Source organism: Medicago sativa, chromosome 8 (assembly GCF_051527215.1).
Source record: "Medicago sativa cultivar Bolivia chromosome 8, Bolivia_mono, whole genome shotgun sequence".
Taxonomy (NCBI): Eukaryota; Viridiplantae; Streptophyta; class Magnoliopsida; order Fabales; family Fabaceae; genus Medicago; species Medicago sativa.
Window position 1 is genome coordinate 77,444,010 of NC_140756.1, and position 25,440 is coordinate 77,469,449.

At 33.9% G+C, this 25,440-nt stretch overlaps 4 protein-coding genes and 1 long non-coding RNA gene across 5 annotated transcripts; 2 read left to right on the forward strand and 3 right to left on the reverse strand.

Moving 5' to 3' along the window:
- Positions 1-36: 36 nt before the first annotated feature.
- On the forward strand, positions 37-1,809 carry LOC146901760 (uncharacterized). The gene is made up of 2 exons (XM_085736035.1): positions 37-1,272; positions 1,347-1,809. Exons 1-2 carry the CDS (start codon positions 1,057-1,059, stop codon positions 1,641-1,643), a joined length of 513 nt encoding a protein of 170 aa, XP_085592161.1. The 5' UTR covers positions 37-1,056; the 3' UTR covers positions 1,644-1,809.
- Positions 1,810-2,141: 332 nt separating this feature from the next.
- Positions 2,142-8,354, forward strand: LOC146901761 (uncharacterized). Its single transcript, XR_015023003.1, has 6 exons — positions 2,142-2,462; positions 5,103-5,175; positions 5,520-5,606; positions 6,855-6,927; positions 7,030-7,149; positions 7,624-8,354. It is a non-coding gene; the product is annotated as an uncharacterized LOC146901761 (long non-coding RNA).
- LOC146901762 (uncharacterized) lies at positions 2,543-7,063 on the reverse strand. The gene is made up of 6 exons (XM_085736038.1): positions 6,849-7,063; positions 5,834-6,750; positions 4,509-5,729; positions 4,148-4,381; positions 3,209-4,069; positions 2,543-3,120 (listed from the first exon to the last, which is right to left on the reverse strand). Exons 1-6 carry the CDS (start codon positions 7,046-7,048, stop codon positions 2,543-2,545), a joined length of 4,011 nt encoding a protein of 1,336 aa, XP_085592164.1. The 5' UTR covers positions 7,049-7,063.
- A 1,605-nt stretch (positions 8,355-9,959) lies between the features above and the next one.
- On the reverse strand, positions 9,960-13,570 carry LOC146901763 (uncharacterized). Its single transcript, XM_085736040.1, has 12 exons — positions 13,121-13,570; positions 12,702-12,866; positions 12,358-12,625; positions 12,176-12,269; positions 11,968-12,092; positions 11,717-11,807; positions 11,491-11,632; positions 11,253-11,410; positions 11,043-11,163; positions 10,742-10,912; positions 10,510-10,596; positions 9,960-10,408 (listed from the first exon to the last, which is right to left on the reverse strand). Exons 2-12 carry the CDS (start codon positions 12,858-12,860, stop codon positions 10,181-10,183), a joined length of 1,644 nt encoding a protein of 547 aa, XP_085592166.1. The 5' UTR covers positions 12,861-12,866; positions 13,121-13,570; the 3' UTR covers positions 9,960-10,180.
- A 4,261-nt stretch (positions 13,571-17,831) lies between these two features.
- RDR2 (RNA-dependent RNA polymerase 2) lies at positions 17,832-23,452 on the reverse strand. The gene is made up of 4 exons (XM_085736039.1): positions 22,877-23,452; positions 20,141-22,053; positions 19,010-19,160; positions 17,832-18,796 (listed from the first exon to the last, which is right to left on the reverse strand). Exons 1-4 carry the CDS (start codon positions 23,417-23,419, stop codon positions 18,032-18,034), a joined length of 3,372 nt encoding a protein of 1,123 aa, XP_085592165.1. The 5' UTR covers positions 23,420-23,452; the 3' UTR covers positions 17,832-18,031.
- Positions 23,453-25,440: the final 1,988 nt, after the last annotated feature.

Here is a 25,440-nt window from a genome sequence, read left to right on the forward strand (position 1 = left end):
TCCTAATTACTATGAGAAATTACTTTTTTCTTTTTCTTTTTATATTGTAAACTAGTAACATACCCGTGCATCCGCACGGGTACTGGTTTGTCGGGGGCGATTTAGGCAGTAAAAAATTTACAATTACTAATTATGTTTATTGCAATTATAATTCTAAATGTATTAGGGCACTTGTGTGAGTATTAATATTAGGATACAATTGTAGAATCAAACATTATGACTAATTCCATATGCATGTATGACGGTTCAAATTTGCTGTAGTTCAAAATATAGTTAGGAAATAATTATGGGATCTATTTGACAAAATATGTGTCACATAATTTAATAAAATTATTATAAGTGCATTGAAATTTTTTTAAAAAGTTGTTGAAGTAAATGTAGTAATACCTCTGCGTAGATTGTTATGAAGTATGGTAGATTAGACTAAGATGACATCAATGGTGCTACACTGCAATAGACCGATCTTTGATTGACTGGTAGTGCTCTTATTGATGAAGAACTGTATTCCATGTATTTTTTATTACTGTTGTATGTTTTGTAAATGAAGTTGTATTTATATTATATTATCCATAGGACATTTATTGTATTTTATCATTTATAGAAAGTGTATTATTATTAAAAAAAATTTGTTGTGTCTTACTACTGAAGTGTATTCGAATTATGTTGTATGCGTGATTTAATGGTAGCATTACAATATTTTTCAGGAATTGAAAATGAAAAATTATGTAAAACATTTATCTATCCTTCTTAATATAAGTTAAAGGCATGCATTGGCATAGTGTTATACGGAAGATGTATATTTTTTTATATTACAATGATAGACATATTGCTTACCTAATTACTATAATAGACATATTGCTTAACTAAAAGGGGTGAGAATATCAATAAACCGAATGTAAATGCTGTATAAGAAATAGTTGGGCCTTTTTGTTACCGGGTCATGAGTAATATCAAACTTAAAATTGGCCCGATTTCAGGTTATAAATAGTCATCGTCACATCCATTTGTTGCTTATTATTTAGCACTGCATACTTTGATCTGTCTTTGCATTTTAAGATGTCTTCTTCCAGGAAGTTAGATTTCGATGCCTCCAGCAGCAGTGTTTACACGGGAAAAACTGGGGCAGTTGAAGATATTGAAGCTGAGAAATCGAAAATTGTAATGGTTGACAATTATCGTGAGCCAGTTGAATTGCCTCCATTCTTGAATGTTAAGAAAAATTCTTGGGAGATTATTGTCAATGAATATCATATTCAACCTAATCACAAACTTGTAAGTGATATTTATATAACTTTGCTGACTATTTTATATTGCATTAATATCATTATATTGTTTAAAATATGCAGCGTCTCCCTAGTCATATTACTTATGAAGGTGTTTTGAGTTCTGAGAAGAACATTATGCTAACTCAAATTGATCGAGATCAAGATGCAGTTGATGCATTTAATTGCGAGGTTTGTGCTGAAGAAGGAGATCCTTATAAGAGATACATATGTAGTGGTTGGCATGCGTTTGTTAAGGCAAGTCAAGTTGAAGTTGGTGATAGATTATTGTTCTCCATTGAAGGTTATGATAAGAATATCTACGTTCGTTTTGTATATGAAAGTGACATTGATAGTGAATATGATAACTGGAGTAATTAAGTTGTTTGATGTAGTTTGTTTTAATTATTAGTATTTTGTAATAATGGTTGAACTCAATATCTTATTTATTCAGTTATAATTATGTATTATGAACTTTGAAGTTGTCAGTTTGTACTTGTGAAAAATTTATGTATAATAGTTTGAATTTATTTCATTATATAGTTAATTATACATGGTTAAAAGATATATAGATATATTTTTATATACCTGAATGAAAATAGCATAACATATAAAATGTTGAAATTTAATAACTTTCATAAAAGAAAAACGCATAACATGAAGTGACAAACATTAGAAATAGCACAACATATAATGTTGAAAATACAAAAGTCAGAATGCATGAAATATAAAGAACAATATAAACTAAAATCGGTACAATCATAAATGAAAAACGTGACAAACATAATAATTATTGGTTACAAATTTAAATCTTATATAGTCTCCAATAAAAAAATTCTGCTGAACAATAAATTGGTTCCACAGAATGTATGGAAGCAAGTATTATTAATGTTAAGTTATTTGTTGTGATGTTCACAGAAAATCTAATTCCAATTTTGAGATAGTGGACAAATGAATCTACAGTTTTAGTAAAAATAGTAATAGGATGTTAGTTGACAATGTAAAAAGGCAGGTAATGATAACTGTTATAAAGAGAATTAACATAAGGTGAATACTTCAAAATAAGTAAAGAACAGTAATTAGTTTCAAATATATAACATCATTGCTAATAACTTTCAGGTTGGACTTGGATAGTTGGAGCTGGCTTATGAGACGATTGGGCAGCAAACATTTTGTAATACGACATAGAACTCCTGTAATGTAAGTAAGCTAATATGAATTGTTGAAATCATGATGAGTTAAGGAAAAAATGCGCTTAAATTAAGAGCTTAACTTACATTCTAAACATGTTGGAAGATTTCCTTGTAAACAACATTAGTTGTAGTTTCCTTTGGATGTTTGTTTTCATCATGTATCAATAATTTGATACCCTTTTTGCTGGTGACCCTTGATATAGCGACATATATTTGACCATGACTAAACACATCTCTTGGCAAGTAGAGACCAACCCAATCCAGTGATTGTCCCTGTGATTTGTTAATAGTCATAGCATATGACACAATAATTGGGAATTGTCTCCTGCATAATTTGAATGGCCATGGAGATTGGGATGGCGACATATCCATTCGTGGAATGTATGTTATATTTCCATGATGTTTGCCACCCATAATTTTAGCTTCAAGTACATGAGTAGCCATCTTTGTGACAATCATTCTAGTTCCATTACACAAGCCTTCAGTCTGATCTAGATTCCTCAATAGCATAATTGGTGCTCCAATTTTTAATTTAATTTGATGATTAGGTAGCCCTGAAGTATGTAGAGTACTTAAGAATTCTGGAGTCAAAACCTCAATCATGTTATTATCATTAACTTCAGATCTATCAATGGAATTGGCACTGTAGTATACTCTCTCATCACCTAGATTGTTTGAATTAAACATGAATATCAATATCAGTAACATGTTACTTGGTAAAAAAAATGTTGAATGAGATTAAATGAAATTTACCTGGCATTAGATCAAGAACAAAATCATTGATCTGGTCAACAACCTCAATTGTTGAAGCTAAAATTGCTCTATTTTTTAAATAGTCATATGATTTGTAATTATCCAAAAAGTTTGGATATGTACTCTCTACAATTGCTAGAACAGGATCATTAAACTCCAAGATTAACATATCCTCCGGGATTGGTATATCTGCATAACCATCATTAGGTTCAGATATCTTGCCTTCGCCCACACTTAATAGCCAGTTAGAAAATTCTTCAATTTCCTTATTATCCTGAGCATTTGAACCTTGTTTCAATCTCATATTCTGTGTGAGTGTAAGCACTTGACAATGATCCCATATGTATGAAGCACTTATGGTAGCATGTACAATATCAGATCTATCACCTCTTGGAATAACTGGGAGTATTTGTCTAAAATCACCACCAAAAACAACAACTTTACCCCCAAAAATGGTATCACACTTTTTGTCATGTGTACTCATTATATCCTTAAGTGTTCTATCCAAACACTCAAATGTGTATTTATGTGCCATTGGTGCTTCATCCCATATAATTAATTTTGTTTGACGAAGCAGTTCTGCAAGATCACTGTCATGATCTATTTTGCATGTTGAGTTGTCTAGAGTTGGAACAGGCATTCTAAACTTAGAGTGTGCAGTTCTTCCACCAGGTAGTAGAAGTGATGCGATTCCACTTGTGGCCACAGTCAATACAATTTCATGTTTTGATCTTAATGAACTTGCCAGTGTACGCCACATAAATGTCTTACCTGTCCCACCATAACCATGCAAGAAGAAGACTCCTCCTTTTTGTTTTAAAACAGCCAACATAATCTTATCATATATCTTGTTCTGCTCATCTGTACATAGAACATTAAACAAAAAACATATATGAGTAATAGCAATTACATGAATTCATTTAATTTTTTCATAACAACTTTGTCTTATATTACCTGTCAGAGAAGCATGCAACTCAGCAAATTCTTGTTTTAAAACAGTTGGGTCATAGTTGCGCTCATCATAGATAAGTCGATTACCTAGCTGTTCTAAGACATATCCCTTAGGGTAAGGAATGCAAGGGAATTCCTTTAAACTACGCCTGCTTGATTGCATTAGCTTTTCAATCTCTAGCAAAGTTAAGTTTTGGATTTCTTCATCGGTAAGCAACATATCTATTGTGTAAATGAAAGTTGATGTCAAACACAATTCAAACATAAGATGTGTTTTGAAGTCTGTAAAAAACATATTATTAAAAAAACTAAACTAATTGTGAAATAATCATGAAATTAAGAAGAATACCTTGATTGTTAGCTAAAACCCTTTGACCATGTAATATTCCATCTGACAACCACTGAATGGTGCTGCGCCAAACATGATTTGGTCGATTCATTGCTCCAGATAGTAGCAATATTACAAACAATCTTCTAAGGAAAAAACCAGATCCCCATTGGTATGCGTCTCTTATGGCACCTATAAATTCCTTATCATCATCAAGGAAACCCATGGCAAAGCATGCATCTCTAAAACTATGATACTGGATTAGACCTATTTTTCGGATATCTTCATAACTTGTGGGACCTTTGACAACAGTTAGCATTAACCTCAGATAGAACAACTCTCCCGTAGTTGGTGGTACCCAGATAAGTCTACCAATGGTAAATCCCCTCTTCCTTGGTGTCCAAACTCTATCCTTTTTGTTATAAACAAACTTGGTTACAAACTGACCATAAGTGAGTTCTCTAGCAGCTTGATATTGTTGATTTGCAATTAGCCATGCTGTAAACATTGATTCAGTAACACTTGCTTTTTCTAGTACATTTTCCATTCGAGAATGATCAGTAAAGTATATGGCTTTCTCTCCAACCATATGAAAAAACATACGTTCAACTGCAGGTTTTCGGCCATGTGTTTTAAAAGAGAAAATTCTCCAACATGCCTCACTTGGGGAAATGTACCTACAATCAAGGTATTGTTTGATTTCATCAACTGGTTGTTTTTCAATTGTGGAATGTTTGTTTGTTGGCACAATTTTTGCACATATACGATCATATCCTTTGTGAATGTACTTGAATAAGTACTTTATTGAAGTGCTCTGATTACACCACTCCATGTTAATATGAGCTTGGTATTTCAATAGTAATTTGACGTTGTATGGAACAACATGTCTATTGTCTAATGAAATACCATTTTTTTCAATTGTCTGTGTATTTGCACTTCTCTTGTAAACTGGATAACCATTTTGATCCACAACAGTAGTTTCAGTGAACTGTTTTGGAAAGTACTTTGAACATTTATTGTTTCTCATGCAAGGCGACCCAATCCGAGCCAATCCACATGGACCATGAATCATATGTTTCTTGACTAAACTGTATAGCTCAGGATGTTGCTTTGGATCAGGTATTTCTGCAGAAATGATTTTATCTATATCTGCCGGTGCTGGATATTTGCTTGCTGGCTGTAAGAATATTAGAATATGAGCATGTGGTAACCCTCTCTTTTGAAACTCAATAGTGTACATGTCTGTAAAAAAAGAAAATATGTTAAGAACAGGATAAGAACAATGCTGATATATTAGGGTTGAAAACATTTGTTTGGAACATACAAAATGTAGGGTAAATACTTACGTGCCAAAACTTTGCCAAGTACATGTTTTTTGGTCAAGTCTGTCATAAGCTCGTCAAATTTAATCTTGAAGATCCTAGCAATAATATCTGGACGATCTTGTGGTTTTAGATCATTTTTGGCAAGCTCTCTTGTTATTTCTGGCCAGGTAGGATTACATGTAAATGTAATAAAAATATCTGGAAATCCAACCGCACTTGATATAGCCATACCATCAAAATACAATTGATCCATGTATCTCTTGCTACCAACAAAAGTTGATGGTAACACCACCCTTTTTCCTTGTAAAGTTGGCTGATTCTGATTTCCATTGCTAGAATTTGCATTGATCTGTCTGTATTTGCCTACTCTTAATTTGGATTGGTTCTTCCTCAACCAATTTAGCCTCTCTGCTTCCATCATTGTATAAACATCAACCAAGAATTGTTGAAATAGTTTTCTTGAGCAAATCAATGTCTTTGCTTCACCATTTCTGTTTTGTATTCTAAATGATATCCAATGTTTAATTGTCAACCTTTTTTTCTTAGTAACGTTAGTATCGTCAACATAACGTAGTAAAATGGAAGGACGATATCCATCTTCTCCATATGGAAATATAAGAGGATATTGGAAACTCAAATAACTGGCATGGAATTCATCTATTCTTTGCAAATTTCCAGTTTGGCCTTGCATGATGATATCTCTGTGGGAACCAGAGTCTATATCACCTAGGATTAGTGCAGCAACTTCAGATACTGTTGGTTTGTTGTAAATTCTACCATCAGTTTTTCGATCAGCAATCAGTTTCAATCTGACATCTTGGAAATTACGATCATGCAATATATCTCTTGCCATTCGGAAAACTTGTGCATGGACATTATTCTGGTCCAGCATAACTTTGAGTCTCTTCACAATATCTTCATCAATGTCTTTGTTTGATCTATATAACCACAAAAATTCAGACCTGTTAAGCAATATGAAATTTTATCCATAAGCTGAAATTTTAAAAAATTAATAATAAACATGTTTATGTTGTACCTGTAGGTTTTCATTCTATTTGAGATTTCATTCTCCGTATCAAATATGTATAGTTGAGCATATTTTGGACTCTCACCAGGTAAAGGCAACATACTTCCAATTCTGTGACATGCTTGTCCTTGCATTCTTAATATTGGGGGACCTCTTCCATTGTTGATGTCATTGTCCATTTTCATTCCAGGTGAGGTAAATGAAAACATTGCATTGTATGTCCTGATATTTGCTTGGTAATTCTTGCTACCTGGTGATTGGTTTCCATCTAAAAGATCTTGCAACAGTTGGGGAGGTGGGTCTAACAGAGGTAATTGCACTTTGCCACCACCGCAACATAACTGAAATTTTGGTATCGTAGTATTCCTTGATTTATCTTTTCTTTCATTATACCACATCAAAGCTCCACATTTTTCGCATTCCCACACAGGATCACCTATATCAGAATAAACTGTGGCAATGCAAATGCCAGAGACATTGGTTATTAATTACTGGCTAGATGTATATGTATATTTGATAATCAGTAAGTAGTTGGGGTTAAGATGGTACGTACCTTGAGCATAATTCTCAATATGTTCAGACTGATCTTGTTCACTCTCAGAATCTGAATCAGATTGTTGACTATCATCAGATTCAGATTCATCTGATGACGAGTCTGAAAGATTATCTACAGGATTTGTGGCATTAGGTTCATGTATGCCATTTGCAGCATAATATTGAGCATCTGTAGTAAAAGCTTTCCTTTTGGTTCTATTGGATTGACCCTTCCCATTTGTCTTCGTAGGTTCTTTACATGTTTCACCATCAGGAGAAGGAATCCGTGCTGGCATTGAAAATGGATTTAGTGGAATGCCATTTAAAATGGAAGCAAATGGGTTGTAATATGTTTGTGGTATATTTTCCTTTGATACATGTTTATTCCTCTTGGCAGTGTTCTGATTCGGTGCGGTTGATAAATCACAAACATTTGCAGTTCTGATCTCTCTTAAGATTCCAGCATGAGGATTAGTTGAAGTACTTGCTCCAGGATCAGAATACATTGATCGTGAAAACTTAACATTAGATGGTATTCTGTTAAATTCGGGATTATATTCTGTAACTAATTGTGATAGAGGGATTGGTTTGACATTTGCTCTTGAGTGATTGACTTGTTTAGCATAAATAGATCTTGAAGTTTGGAACTGGGGATTACCAACATTTGTTGAGTGTGTTTGAGTTTGATTAGACTGAATTCTCTGCAATGGTGTTGCATTCGGCCGAGGAATTTGTTGTTGAGGCTGAAGCGATCTTGGCAGCTTTCTTTTAACATTTGTGAACACAGGAGTTGTTGTTTTCAAACCAGAAACAGGTGTAGGATAAGTAGTTGGTTCTGGTCCATTAGTTGATGCTGAGGCAAACTTGTTGAGTAGATTAACACCAGATACATATTTCCTTGGTCTTAGGTTCAATTGAGAGATTCTATTTTGTTGATTAACTGAAGGATTTGTTTTATTTTCAAGAGATTGGTTTTCAGAATTTAGCTGGTTCAGTGTAACTGAAGTTATATCTGCAAGTGGTGTTGAAGAAGGATAACTTTTGATATCAAGTGATTTTGTATTGAGTTTGGAACTGGACACCTCTTTCTTTGATGTCTTTTGTTTAGCAACCTGGGACAATGTCTTTCTTCTTTTTCGAGCTTCTGCAGACTTTGAATCAGAGGTTGGACTTCCTACCTTGTCCATTTTCTAAAATGAAGTAGCTGAATGAAAAAGTTAATAATTGAAATCGAATTTAAGTTAACTATCAGATCAGACTGCATGAGCATATATCTATCGTAGACACTTGTTAAAATCACATATTGAAATTCAACATGAAATGTAGTTTGCATAAAAATGAATGATATAAAAGTAGTATGTTAAAATGGAAGTTGATATAGGGTCAAAAGATTAAAACGAATATGAATAGCATCTCCATTAAAATGCAATGAAGATATGAATGCTTACATCACAGAGTAACTAATACATGCAGATTTGGACAAAAGACATTACAGATGTGATATTGTAGTGGTAGACAAACATATAAGTATTGCAACAACATGTTAAAAAGTAGCTAGATTATAACAGGGATTACCGTGTTTTGATCTTAACCAATGTCTGAAGCACACCTTGTACTAATGTAGAAAATGAATCATATCTTGGCAAAATGAATGAATCTAATTACTTGATAAATTCTTAATAATGCAGAGAGAGTGTTTGTATGTTATAATTGTTTTATATAAGTCATTATTAAAATATAATTTACAAAAGTTGCAGGTTCCATACCACGTTTGGCAGCAGACCACAAAGTTTACTCAACAGTGTGTACAGTATAACAACATTTAATGCTTGGCACAATTTGCTATGATATTTCCCTCACATGTCAAGTCCAAAAGAAAACGTTGAGTGTAAAATTGTAGACATATAAGTGTAGATGTCATTGAGTAATATTGGCATGAAACTATTAAAAAAAAAAAAATTATGCAATTAAAAATGAAACGGCGTGACACAAAAATATCACACTAAGCCAAAAACATAATTAAATGCCCTTAGATCTGTATTTTTTATGTTGACCTCCAATTATAAACTTGGTATTTAAAATTATAGTGTAATGAGTTCTTAAAAGAGAAAATAAAATGTGAATGTGTAGTCAGCAAAAAAGCGACTGTGTAACCAGCCAAAAAAAATTTAGCCATTATGGTAGATCTGAATTGTTCATTTTGACATTGTCTAAAAGTTGGTATTTACTATTATATTGTAATGTGTTGTTAAAAGAGGTAAACATTTAGATACTGTGTAAATTGAGAGCTTAATGTATAATCTTATACTGTAATGTGTTATTGGAAGATAAATATATAAGATTGATTGTGTACTTGTTCGTTATAATAATTTTTAAGATTTGTGTTAATAGGAATTCATATATAAAGCTATGTTGTACAGTGCGTTGTACGTGTAAGCAAGATATGTATATGAAATCATTTTCATAAGATGTTGACCATTATAGAAATGTGGTAGATCAATAAAGAGACTTTCAAAGTAATAGTGGTGGAAGCAATTTGCAACATAATGTGGAACGTTTGCTCCTATCAGATATAACTCAGGAATATTGTTAAAACAGGATGAAATTGTTTATAAAGAGACTAATGAGTTAATAACATATATAGAACCCAAGGTTCATAATATAGATATAGATATAGCATCCTATATTGGATGAATAACTTGTCTATTATCACATTGGCAGAAAGTTTGGTACCAAGAGATAAAGCAATATTAGTAATATTACAAAACAGGGATCATCCTTAGGTAAGTAGTAACATAGATCATGTTTCACTTCTTTTCAGTCTTGATAACCTTAACCCTCTTTGACGAAGACTGTTTGGCAGGAATGATCTCTTCATATGTCGCAGTCGTAGGAAGCACAACTGTTTCGGGCATCTTCAAAGGGGTGAATTTATCAGCAGACGCATGATTGGTAACCTTTCCTTGAGACTTATCACTCATTGGGGTGAGCTGGCTCAATGTGTCCGGATCGTATTCAGCAGTTGCAGAGGGCTCCTGAAAATAAAAGGTAAAAAACCATGTCTCAAATAGATATATTTTAAAAAGTCTAAACCAATGCACTAATTATATCAACTTCACAACTAATAAATACTTACAACAGACATGGTGACCTCTTCAGTAAGCGCAACACTGTCGGGAGGTTTTTCAGCATCATCGGCTGACTCAGCGCGTGACTCGTTGATCTCGTGAATTAGACAATAACAAAATAATGTGGTAAGGCTCTCAACAGTTGTTGTTTGATCATATGGATTATAATAATGCAGTTAGATATGTGCATATATCAAAGTAATAACATAAATAAGATGTGAAAACTTCATTAATGCATACCACAGCTTCTGGGAACTTAGAACTGACCAACGTTGCCAAAACATCTCCTTCTCTATAGCAAACGACAGATATTGTCTTCCATTTTGGCTGCCATTTGATCTTAAAAGCCATATTCTTCCCACCTATGCCATCCATTAGCATTGGATATTCTAGTCGGTTTGTAATACCAGCCTAAATGATAAACCATATAATAATCAATAATATATGAAACACCTAAGGTTTTCTTTGAATATTTGAGATATATATGAAACTCATGAGAAAGGTCAAATTAGTATATAATAAAATATATTATTGATTAAACCTGGATCATGTTGCTTCGAAGCTGGGCAGCAGAAATCCCCAGTAACTGTGTGGATTCACGATCCCAAAGAACAAATGTAGCCTTCGTATCACCATACGAAACATCCAGCTCAAGTTTGTACCTTAAAAGGAACAATATGTATGAATCAGTATATGGGCCATCAGCTTATGTTATATATCAATTAGTTATAAAGCAGGAAATACATTTTACCTGACAATTTCTGTCTCAGTATTGTGGCCTGCATCACAAGTGTATGGAGGGTTTTCACCCTTAGCAATCTTACTACACTTGTAGCAAGCCATGTAGTACCAACCAAATTTAGTTGAATTGACCTTATCGATTTTTGCAACAGTTACAACATAAGAAATCTGAGAGAAATAAAAACACAGAATATCAGATGAAGTTACAATAAGATATTACCTTGCACACATCAGCAAATAAGATATACCTCATCAAGCTGCAGAATATCAGACAGTGGCATGATTAACGGATTAGATAGCAAGTCATCATCCGTACTAAATTGCGACCCAGCAGATGATTGTGTACACATAACTTGGCTTTGTGTCATCATCTGATCATTCTTGGGCAAACTGCAAAGTATTATGGATCAATTAGTATTACATTAAACAAATGTTTTTGTTGCAAGACATCATGAGTGCTATTAAGATACTTGCCTTTCCCTGAACCTTTTGATTTGGGATATATCAGCATTGATATACATTTTCGTAGCACCATAGGTGTTAGAAACACAGAGAGGGTATTTACCTGCAATATTAATCATTTGCAAAGATCCTCCTCAAAAAATATATATATACACATATTTATACAAACACACACACACACACACACACACACACACACACACACACACATATATATGCAATTTAAATATAATAGTATAAGATAAATATGAAAAATAAACAACCTTCTTCCTTAATCTTCCCATACTTCAACATCACTACAACTGGACCACACTCCTTGTTATCATTGTTAAATTTGATGAATTTTGCAGCATAGTCCTCCCAAAGAGTGCAGTGTAGAGAGATGTCACTAAACACATTATCACAATATTTAGTGATATTGACAATATATGGTCAGAAACAATGTAGTTTGAAGGATAATTTAAATTTCACCTAAGGTCTTTCAAAACCAAGTTCACTTGCAGTTTCTTAGACCCTCCTTGATTTAGTTGACAATGCCCAATTTCATGAACATATCCTATGACATCTGTTGGAAAAAAAGTGTTTTTTACAGTTGGAGTAAGTACTACTTAACAGAAGTAAATCAACAAAACACTGTAAGTTAATGTACTTACGAACTAATAGATCAGAACGCCATTTCCCAGCAACAATTTCAGCAAAGGGTTTGAACTTCAAGTCACTATCAGGGATATCATGAACATTAGGGTCTACAGCAGTTGTTCCACCCGTCCAAATCAACTTGTACTTGTTAACCGATGCTTTGAAAAACAAATCATTGGTCAATACCACAAAGTTGCTCAAGGTATAAGTTGTATTTTCTTCAATCTTTTTATCGGCTTCAGCCTTATATGCCGTTGGGATGATGACTTGAACATCAGTACCCTATTATAATAAAGAAAAACAACGTATTAGACCAACTTTCATAAAAAATAAGATGATATCCTTGTAACCATATTACCTTTGCATCCACGATGACCATTTCTAAGTGCTCCCTTCCATCCTTAACAACCGTCCATTTGTCCCTAACCCTCACAGCAATTTTCCAAAAGTCCTTCTTTTCGTTGATGTCTTTTAAAAACACAAAAGGTCTAGTTTTGACTTCAAAGGGTGCAGCCATTTTCAGCTGAAGGAAAGTTCAAACAAATGATATTACAACTCGGAAATATGGTGAAGTAAATCAACAAACAAAGAAAAACAAAATGAAAGCCACGAAATCAAATGTTATTAAACTATGAACATTAAACAGAAACAATGAAAACATCATATTATAGACAAAAAAATAACATAAACAAAGATATCAGATATGAACTATGAGACATATAAAATGACACACATATTTTTTGTGAAAAATTATTGTTATAACTGAAGAAGGATTACCAGGTTATGTTTGAAGATCTATGAGACGAAAATATTGATAGAGTGAAGAGAAGTATGAAATGTGTATTGTCTTAACCAAATGGATCTGTGTTGTTTTGTGTGATATAGAGTAGTAGCAGAGCACAATGAGTTCAAATATTGAGAAGTGTGATAGTTTGAAAAGAGTGACCCATTGTACCGTCGATTTGATTGGTGAGGCATATTGTTTTTTAAACATTTTACTGTAGCATTCAGTTCGTCCAGGATTTAAAACGTCACATGTGCAATTAGATTGCAAGTAACTAAATATTATGAAGACACATTTAACCAAACCAAGTTGACCATGACCTCATTAAAGTTAATCATATCTAGTTATACATATTTAGTTAGATTTTAAGTTTTACAGACACCTTTTACCCTTAATTTGGCTGCCTGGCAGAAGGGCAGATTGGGTTATAAACGATAATTCCACAACAGGTTTTTTTCTTATATTAAGAAGGATATGTTGGTAACAAAGTGGAAATGGTTATTATAATGATTATTACTGTTAATTAATTGTGATTATTACTTTTTTATCTTTTTGTTTTGCCGTTATTGGAGCAAAATTAAATCATAGTAATTTTTTAATTAATGGTTGATAATTGGGTGGAGTGAAGATGCTTTAGCTTGATATTGTTAAAAAAAAAAAATTTTAATTTCATAATGGCTATGATTATCATAGATGGGCCAATATATATGGGACGGTGGAGTGTTGCTTTGCGAATTGTCAAATTGTGATATTATTTTTTTTGATAGAATTGTGACAATGAAATATCACTAAAATGAGTCTTTCACGAAATGAATTGGCTGTCCAATTAGGATACTTTCAACTCGTTTTTTGTCGGGAATATCTTCTTCACCTTCAACTCATTTTCATCTTTTGAATGATATTGATAATTGTAGAGTAAGAGTAGAGAGATATAAACCAAGAGGATCTTGTACCATTTGGGTTGGGGCCAAGTTGAGAGGCTTCTTGGAAGCATCTCATTGTGTGTGTCATGTACGACTGAGGGAATTGATGGGTAGGGTTAGGGTAAGGCAGGATAAAGTGTTTTTATCCTCTTGGTAAGTAAATATTCTCTTTTTTAGCACATCAGCAATTGATACTATTGAGTCTCAAGTCTCAACACCGTGAACATAAATGATTTTTCTCTTTTTCAAGATGTTTGATAATCTGATGGAGGGTCAATTTGACTTCCTTAAATTTGGGGTATAACTCATCCTTACAAAACTTGTATGGTGAAAATTGTCTCCTTTATATAAACTCTTGGTGACCCTTGAAATTGTAGTTGGGCCTAACACAATTCCACAAAACCGATGTGCAGGGGCGGTTCTAAGGCCGGGCGAGCCTAGGCACTCGCCCGGGCTTCGGCCCAAATGTTTTGCAATTTCTTATGTAAATCCCCTTGAAATTCTTATATAAACCTCTATAAATTGGGCGATTTCTTTAAATTTTTTATTATTTGCTTGCAATTTCTTATGTAAACCCCTATAAATGTATTGCAATTTTTTTTTCGCGCTTTATAAAAATCCTAGCTCCGCCACTGCCGATGTGTAAGATGAGGATTATTTCGTCTATATAAACTCTTATCAAGAGTCGTATCCATCCCACATCAGACTTATATTTTTTCTTATAAAGTGATCGCTAATAATGTCAATTTATATTACGCATTATGTCCCAATTTCTTTTCTCCTCCACTTGAGTCTCCTAATGGTCTTTGCAAGACCAATTCCTGCGGAGTTGCGGGCCCTTAGACAGATATAAAAGCATACCTAACTTTTCCCTAATGTAAGGACAAAGCAGGGTGTATTATTACGATATATTGTTTAGGAAACATTTACTACACGTTAAAATGACGTGACATTTTTTTTGAAGGATTAAAATGACGTGACATTGTTTTTTTATCTTCAATTGGTCAATCACAGATACTTTTTACAAGATCCACAGTCACAGTACTCCCTCCGTTTTAAAATGAGTATCGCTTTAGCCAAAAAAAATTGTTTTAAAATGAATGTCACTTTCAGTTTTCAATGCAATAATAACTTTTTCTTTTCAATTGTACCCACCAATTAATACTCTGCACACTACTTCCAAAATCATTACTTTTAAAACTAACCAATAGTTAATAAGGATAATTTGATAAAATAACCATTCTCTTTCTTTTAATCATTGCATTTCTTAATATGTGTGTAAATACCTAAAACAACACCCATTTTGAAACGGATGGAGTAGTAAATTTCTTTTTCCATATCGTCCAAAAAGAACATTCTTTTTCCATATGTTTATTAATAATTTTGTTTGTTTTGATGCTTATGTGGAGTGATTCCAACTTGTTTAAGCTGTGGCTTATGTCCCGCCTTAATTTAAGTACAATGAGGGTTACAAAAAAAAATCATATCAAAATAAATGTCATTTTTAATGTAGTTATTAATTAGAAACGGATTGAGATATAAGATAACAATTAAGATATTGTTATTAATTTGACAGAAGTAAATCTAGCAGAATGGCATAGAAACAAAATCTCACATTCAATCAACATGTACAGAAACTTATCATCCACTGAAAAATGGCTTGTCTTCGATATTCTCTATTGCATAGAGCACTAGAGAAAACCATTCAACTGTAAACTTTATTATTCCATCCGTCTATTACATTTTTTTTGGATTGAAACAAACTATCACATTCCACACATATTAAAGAGAAAATATAAATAAAAAAAATATATAAAAAACACTTTACCAAATCAACTTCATTAACCACAGGTGTATTCTCATTATTATAAGTGCAAATGTAATACTAATAACTTAGAAGTGACACATATACTCCCTCCGTCCCGGAATAACTGACCCATTTTCTAAAAAAAAGTGTCCCAAAATAACTGACCCATTTCAATTTTCAATACAACTTTCATCATTCCCAATACAATATAACACTAAATAATACTACTTTTATCATTCCCAATACAATATATTCCACTTTCCCCTTTATTTATACATTTTTCTTAATATGTGTGAAAAACAAAATTGTGTCAATTAAATTGGGACGGAGGTAGTAGCACTAATTAAAAGGTACAATTGAAAAGAAAAAAATAAAATAAATTACATTGTAACTAAAAGTGACAATCATTTCACAGCAATGTCTTTTTTTTTTAAGGACAGAGGAGGTATTTGCATACTTGATATACAATAAAATATCACCAACAATCCATGGAAAGCCTAAAAAAGTGGAGTTTTTGTGGTAATATTTGTGGTTATAGGTCACATGATACCATGCAGATGCCATAAGTTGGTGTTCATGTGCTGACAATCACTTTCAAACCATTCTTTAGCTTCAAGCTGAAGATCCTTTACAGAGATCAGAATTTGATCCTTCATATCTCCATATCTTCTGTTATCGCGCTGCATCATAGAAGCTCATCAAAGAGCTCATCTTCTCTGCATACATTTCTTGTGAGTTGAGGCAGTCAAGAAAGGCCTTAAAACCATTAACTTCAAGTTGATGATCATATGCTTCTTCGACAAACTTCTCTGATAAGACAATGTTAGACCTCAATTTTATTGTTGACTCAAAGTGTCCTTGATCATGTAATCAACAAAATTTTTGAATATTTTCTACATAGAGGTATCAAACAAATAAGGAACAAGTTCAAATTTTGTTAACGAAGCACAAGTACGAGCATTGAACACGACACTAACGCATGAACACAAGTAATAATTTAAAATAATGTCAAATGGAATGTAACTATATGTGTATGTGTCATACACGTGTCGCACTAGATTTCAACTTGAAGAGTCGGTGCTACGTAGAAAAGAAGTAAAAAAAAATCATGCAACTTTGTTGAAAAATTACCTCTAGTGTCACCTAGCTTATGGATATGAAGCATTCCTCCTATGTAATCCATGGGATGGAATTATCAGTTTGAGATGGGATTAGGTTTTTATCCCAGCTTATGAAAAATAAATCTCCATCAAGATCGCCACCAGAGCATTCATTTGGATTAGAAACCAATAAATATCAACACAAGAGTAAAGTTTTTAAAATAACAAAAATGGTTAGTTGGAAGATTGTAAATGGTTTTATTTATCTAACCCCTCATGCAATAGCCAATATTGTTTTCGTACTCTACTTTATGCTAGAATCTATCTATTATAATTTATTACTTTATTAAATCAGACTTTCAAGACCTTATGCCAACACATAGTTTTGGCACATCACATAATTTATTACTTTATTATGTCGATTTCATTTTATTTTTTTTTAAGAAAATGTCGATTTCATTTTTGTAATGTCAGTTGATTTCATTATTTTTGTTGTTGTTGTTGTTGTTATTATTATTATTATTATTATTATTATTATATTGGCAAAAGTAAATAAATCTAGCAGAGTCGGACACCTTCAGTCAACGTGTACATAAACAGATTTCACTAAGGTGATATAGCTTTTTGATAACATTGGTGACATTAATGTATTTTAGATGAGAGGTAATGATAGATGATTGATTAAAATAAGGGAAATGTTAACGAGTACCCCCAAGGTGGGGGCACTCTTTAAGACTTTTAAATAGTAACTTGTTTGAAAATTTATGTAATCAATACATTGAAAATTGAAAGCATTGACTTTTTTATGGAATAATTTCTTCTTTTAAAATGTTTAAAGAGTGCCGGCACTCGTTAACAAGACCCTTAAAATAAATTATTTAGATGAGAGATAATGATTGATTAAGAGGGAGATAGAAATAATGTCACCAATGTCATCAAAAGTTATGTCACCCAAGTGCTACCCGTAGATGAACATGTCATACTCATACTACAAAATGGCATGTCTCCATAACTTATATTTGGAAACTAAGCTACAATCTTTTTAGGACAACTTTTTTGTAAATGTAAAAGCTATTATGGGACAGGAGGGGCATTTGCAGACTTGATGTGCAACAAAATGTCACCGACAATCCATGGAAAGCTTAAAAAAGTGGAGCTTTCGTTGTAATATTTGTGGTGATAGGTCACATGGTACCATGCAGATGCCATAAGTTGATATTCATGCGGCTGACAATCACTTTCAAACCATTCTTTAGCTTCCAGCTGAAGATCCTTTACTGAGATTAGAATTCGATCCTTCATATCTCCGTATCTCCTGTTATCCCTCTGCAAATAAGACGCACGGTTTTGCAAGTTACCAGTTAGCATTTCATCCTCAGTCGTTGCACCATAGAAGCTCATCAAAGAGATCATCTTCTGTGCATACTTATCTCTGTGACTTATGGCGGTCTCAAGAAAGACCTCAAAACCATCAACTTCAAGCTGGTGATCATATGCTTCTTTGGCAAACTTCTCAGACATGACCATGTCAAACCTTACTTGCAAGTTTGAATCAATTATGGCACGGTAGAGTTTTCCTAATACACCTTTGGATATATACATAGGTTTTTCAAACCTCTCCATGAAATCTGGAAACTCTCTTGGTTTCAAAGATCTTGGCATTTCTGCAGGAGCTCCAGTCTTTGCAAAATCAACTGCCATGGAATGCAGCTCAGCCAACTCCAGACATTTTCTACTCTTGGCCTTATCGTGTTCACGGTCAGCATGAACCAAATGTGCGGTGGAGATAGCACCCAAAGTATCATTGATCATGTAATCAACAAAAAATTGGTGTATTTCCTACGCAACAGCAACAAACATATAAGGAGCAGTTTCAAATTTACCAATTTTGTTTAAAGAAACACTAAAATAGACACAGACATCGGTGGTGATTTAAAAAGAAGTCAAATGAAAAATGTATCTGCATGTGTCGGTGTTGTATGAGTGACATCGACACGTGTTGGTGCTACATAGGAAACAAGTACAAAGTATGCAACTTGGTTGAAAAATTACCTCTAGTGTCACCTTATGGTCCATTATACGAGGCCTTCTTCCTGTGTAGTCCATTGGATTTTCAGTTTGAGCTGGGATTAAATCTTTGTCCCAGCTTATGAAAAATAAATCCCCGTCAAGATCACCTCCAGAGCACTCGTTTGGATGAGGCCTGTAGACCCAGCAAGTATTAGAAAGCAATAAACATCAATACAAGACAAACATTCTAAAAATAACAGAAATTGTTAGTTGAAAGCTTGTGAAAGTTTTTTTTTTTTAATCTAACACACCCCTCATGCAATAACCTGTTGTGTTTTCCTAGTCTACTTTATGTTAGAATTCAGATTACTTTATGTTAGAATTCAGATTTATTTAGAAAAACGGGGTGGATAAGGATAAAACTTCTGATCAATTGATCATAAAGACTTTGATGTCATGTCCAGTACCAACACTCATAAAAGTTTAATTTGTTAGGTGGAAGCCTAATATCTAACAAGGTATATGAACAATGTAAAATATCATATCGCTATCAACTCGTCCACCAAACAATGAATCTAAGGATCTGGTTATGTGCATGAGGACAGCAAAACTTAAGGGATGCAAATAGAGTAAACAACATGTAACATATTGGCACAAATTAACGAACCCCTAAGATTGTTTTGCATAGCCAATGATAACTGAGTAAGTAGAGGTATTGTTCAAAATAAGAAATTGAGTTAAGTAGAGGCTTCTGAATGTTCTAATTGATATGCAATGCAATGGCCTAGCTAATGGCCCTTTTAACTTTCATCCCCAAAGATATGCCCCCTTCTTTTGTTGGTGCATGATGAATGACATACCGTTGTTAAAGAAAGCACATCTGACCAAGGATTAATGTCAAGAGTAATGATAGTTGTACAACCATTTGATAACAACTTTTGTGACAACCTTCTTTTTCTCTCTTTTTATTGGTTAAAAATAATAGAAAAAGAAAAAGGAAGATAGAGGATAAGAACATCATGTGAGTATGAGAGAGAAAGTTGTCCAAAAGTCGTCACAAGATGTTTGTACATATATCATTACTCTAATGTAAAAGAAGTGATAACTCTATCTTGAATAAAATATATTATTACAATCAAATGCAGTTGGAAATCAAAACCATTATATACATACCTAGGTCCTTTTTGTGGAAATACAAGGCAATCCCTCAAGCCCTTTTCTTCTAATTCTTCACTGTAGACAGCATCAAGGACTCTGATATCTCCTGGGTGAAGACAAGGGTTTTTTGTCACTACCACCTTACCTACTATAATACGTGTGCTATCATCACCATCCACGTTCCTTAAGTTTTCATCTCCAAATTTTTCCTTAGTTTTTGCCACAGTTATGCGGACAAATACTTGGCCATAGTTCAATAGACCAGTCTCATCCAAGCAGCCAATCAGAACTCGGCCCTTGGGCACAAATATTCGGCATCTGCTTTTCAAATCAGATAACTGGTACGCATAATGAGCCTTGAGCATCATTGATAGGTAAGGCTCACCGTTTGGCTCATAAAACCTATGCAGCATCTTGACTAGAATGCTATTTGAATCAGCTCCATTTAAACTTTCCAAAACATCCAAGGCTGCTTCCTTATCAGTCAACATCTTTCCTAGCAACTGCAGTTGATCCTCTTGCAATGCCAAAAGCGCCTCATCTTTAATTCCTAAGGTGGACAACAGGGATATAATCTCTCGATTGAGAAAGCACGGCATTGACTCACTCCATTTAGTGACGCAAAGCATTCTGTTTTTGGATTCAAACTTAAGCATACTTTTACGCAATGATAATTTCTTAAAAGAATGGCGATCAACAGCAATAACACCTTTATATCCACCATACCGAATTTGAAATGCTGAAGGAATACGATTCTCGTCTAATTTTAGCTTTTCTGCAAGTTGCCTGGCAAAAGACTGTGAAATTTTTCCAATACCATCTGAGAAACAGTAGTCTATACCATCAGAGGTGATTTCAATATCTGGAATTAAATCCACATCTTGAGGGGCCATTTCAAAAGTTTGCCTGGACGAACTGAACAACTGACCCATTCTTGCTGCACATTTGGAAACACTGCGGATGCTATTGAAGCTTCCCATCCATTCTCTGATATCTGCTGCTTTCACTTTATCATTAGAAGCAAATAACCAAACAGAATTTGACCGCAGTTGACTAGCAGAGAAGGCAAGAAACTCAAATCTTTTTGATCCAACTAGAATCCCATCTCGAAGAATATTCAATACCCGCTTATATATTTCAGTTCTAAGAGGCCTTGAGAACATTCCCTTTTTCAAAGTGATTGAGATTGCATTGTTTGGAAGCTTACTCCAATCCTCTTCGACAAATGTAATCCTCATGAAGTCTGAAGCATATGCCGCAAAATGCTTTACCACATGATTTGAGGTTTCAAGCTCGGGACCAAGGCAATAAATCTTTGACGGGGTAATCAAGGCTCGATGACAACTCATTATGTTACTATCCACCAACCTTTTTTGTTGCGATGGGAGAACACTTTTTTTCTTTATACTAAGCACGTGTAATTGAGTCCTCACATATTTTAGAGGCTCATAACAAGTGGAATTCATCTTGTGCAGTTTTTGAAAAATCACAGCCTTAGTTTCTGCATCCAAGCTTACCAACAAGTCAATCAACTCATCATTCACTGAAGCAAGACTAATTTTCTGGGTATGAACAAGAGAATTCAATTGGAAAAGACCCTCATAAGGTAACTTGGAATCCAAACGACACTTGACAAGCGGAACTGTTTCAGTTGGAGAACAGAATTTTTCTCCATCTTCCAGACTTAGATCCTTCAAATTCTCTCTGTAGAGCGGGAAACTACGAAAAACATCAGAATCAAATGATTCTTCCATAATTTCCCAAAAAAATGAGGTTGAGTGCCCAATGGACTTTAAAGTTGAGAAGTCAGTGGTGCGCACCCACATAAACTCAAAATTCTCCTTACAAAATCGATACCTATCATCCTTAAACTTGGCAGCTACATTTGGCCCCGCCATTTTCTGATATATCCTTGGCCCATATCTCAGCTGAGAAGAATAACAAAACATAAAGGGAAATCAGCTCTAGGTAACAATGGCAAATATGATAAATCAATAACAGAATGAAAGGAAAAATAGAAATTATCATCCTCAAAACCCAAAAATCACTCAAATTGAAATAAGGTGTAAGACTAGAAGAGTAACACACATAGACCCAATTTGTATAAACAACTTATAGCATGACCGCTTATCAGATAAGTGTGTATGTATAGGCTATTTCTATAACAAAAGATAAAATAAAGTTGATATATGTTTTCATATAAACTATAAGTTGTTTTCATATATGCTATCATGTAGAGCTTTGGAAAATAATCTGAAAACAGTTCATAGACATGTCGTAAGTGTTAAATGAGTTTTGATCTCATCCCAAAAGTTAGCTCAAAGGATGAGGGTGCCCAAACACATTTATACATCAAACAACCTAGACCAGAGCAACGTGGGACTCCAATACAACTTCAATACCCATCCTCAACGACGTGAGTCCTTAATCCAATTCCCATATTGCAATTCTTAACCTAGATTTGATACCATGTTAAATATGGACTTAGATATCATCCCAAAAGTTAGCTCAAACGATGACGGGTGCCCAAACACATTTACACATCCAAAGCCTGAAAAGCCGGTCAATTTGGAACTCCAATACAACTTCAACAATAAGTTGTTATCATAACTCACAATCAGTCTTATAAGTGATTATGAAGATAAGATAAATTTAAATAATTCAATTCAAACAATCTCACAAATTCTTATACCAATAAGCTGAAAATAAGTCCAATCCAAACAAGCCCTAACACATAAACAAATAATGTACCTTCAAGAGAAGGGCGTTGGGTTTAGAACCTTCATCAGAACAATACCCATCACACTCCAAAATATTTTCAAAAGGAATTTCAAGCTTAAAACACTGATCACCCTGAGTGACCCAGAAATCAAGTCTCTGCCTTTCAGGCATAACCCAACCTCGAACACCTTCCCATGATTGAAGCACACTCATGCAATCAGGACCGATGGGAAAACCAGCATAAAGGGCACCATTGTTGATGCGGTTACGAGGAAGAGCAGGCCTAGGAATGATGTCATCGGAGGAAGCGTCGAGACAGAGGAAATGGGAGCTAAGGAGAAGTTTCTTGTTCTCGGCGAGAGTTAGGGCTTTTGACTTGTCTTCCAACGTCTCGAACTGAACACGGCCTACTCCGCGAGATTTCCAGTTGGTGTAGTCGCTGAAGATTTCGAGAGCGAAGACGGAGGAGCGGCCAACGGTGGTTTCGAGGTATCGGAGAAGGTCGTTGGCGGTGGCGGTATGGGGTATGTTGGTGACGCGAACGGTGGGTGTTTCGGATGAAGGAATCACCATGGTTAGGGCAGTGAGAGTGAGTGAACTGAAGTCAAGTGTGTTTCTTTCAACTTTGGTTTGGAAATAGTAAGTCCTAATGTTTTTTTTGTCTTAATCCTTAATGAATTAAGGTATAGTCTTGTTCATTTCAATGTTCGATCAATAAATCTCCTCACATCTTACTTGATTTAATTATTTATTTGTTTGAATCAATTTTATCTAAATCAATGGTGAGATTTAATCTAATGATAAAGGTAAATTCTGTATGGTGGTATAAAACTTTTCTTTTTTTTAAATAAATAAATAAATGATATTCATTATTTAAATTAATACAGTACATGATGCAAATTTAAAATCGCTAAAAACAATTATTCAAAAAAAAAAAAATCGCTAAAAACAAAATGATGAATCTATGAACAAACTCGCAGTATCCATGTTAATAGGATAAAACGAAAAAGTACAAAAGTCTACACATTGACTATATTCAAGTCTTCATAATACTTATGTTTGTGGACGACGCCAAAGTCATTGATTGGATCTGCACTGAATCGAAGTTGATCTGACAATCTGAACCGAACAAATACCTTAACGAAACAAGAAAGACAAACGCCGCTCAAAGACGACGAACAAACCAACGTCGCACTAAGACGACGAAATCACAAAATAAAAAACGAAATAGATGTGAAAAACACTTATTTCAATGAAAGGGAAAGAGAAAAACTAGTTACAGTGGTGATTTTGGATCAAAAATTGACCTTAAGTCACCCATCTACAGTGGATGAGGGAAAAAAATAGGGTTTTGTTGACGGCTCACAAGAGAGAAAAAAATGGAGAAGAGAGCGAAATAAACAACATGTTAAAATCTATGTGTAAAAAAAAAAAAATCATCAATCTTAATCTTAATAAAGATATATCCATGGTTAAGATGATTGAAACCCTAGCTCATTCTCAAATATCTATTTATTTATATTAAACTAGACCATCGACCCGTGCTCCGCACGGGTCCTACCAGCTTACACATGCGCGTTTGAAGTTACGATTATTAGTCTCTTCCTATATTAATTGGTTATAACTGAATCAATATGTAAGTAATATTTTATAAAATTCCAATTACTATAAATATTAGTCGCATAATGGTGACTTTAGTAATATAATTTGTTGCTACCATTGGAATGCAATAAATCAAAATATCGTACAAAAATCATTGATTTTTAGCACAACTTATCTTACATTACGAAATACTTTTGGATATACTACATTTGAAGTCACATGGGCATCTTGAACATTTTCATCCATTGTAAGCATCTTCAATCCATCTCTGGAGGTAACTCTTGATATTGCAACATATAACCGACCATGTGAAAACACATGACTTGGCAAATATATCTCAACTTGCTTCAGAGATTGTTCTTGACTTTTGTTAATAGTCATTGCGAAAGAAACAACTATCGGAAACTGTCTCCGTTGAAATTTGAAAGGTATCATGACATCAGAAGGAGTAAGAGATAATCTTGGGATAAAAAATTTTCTTGCATATATTGCTTCGAAATATGACCTTTCCTTCAGGCACAAATTTACCCATTCTAGTTATGATTAGTCTTGCGCCATTGCATAATCCTGATCTTTGATCTGTATTCCTTAACAACATCATTGGAACACTAACCTTTAACCTGAGTTTGTGATTTGGAAAACCAGGTGTATTAATTGTGTTGAGAAATTCAGGAGTGTGGACAACATCAATTGCATCGCCATTCGGGTTTGTTGCTAACGGCGAATCTTAACTCAGATACATTTTTGCTTCGCCTGGAATCAAATCCAATATATAATTGTTTATTTGTTTGACAATTGAATGCTTTGGAGTTAATATGGACTTGTCTTGAAAATAAGCTATATTAGTCATGCTATCTAATATATTTGGATAGGTGATCTTGACAATAGTCGCAATAGAATTCTTTGTGTTCATTATAACTTATAGTATTATTATTGCTTTCCATTAGTGATATCGGCAAAAGGAGTGCGCGAACTTATATTACGACTTTTTT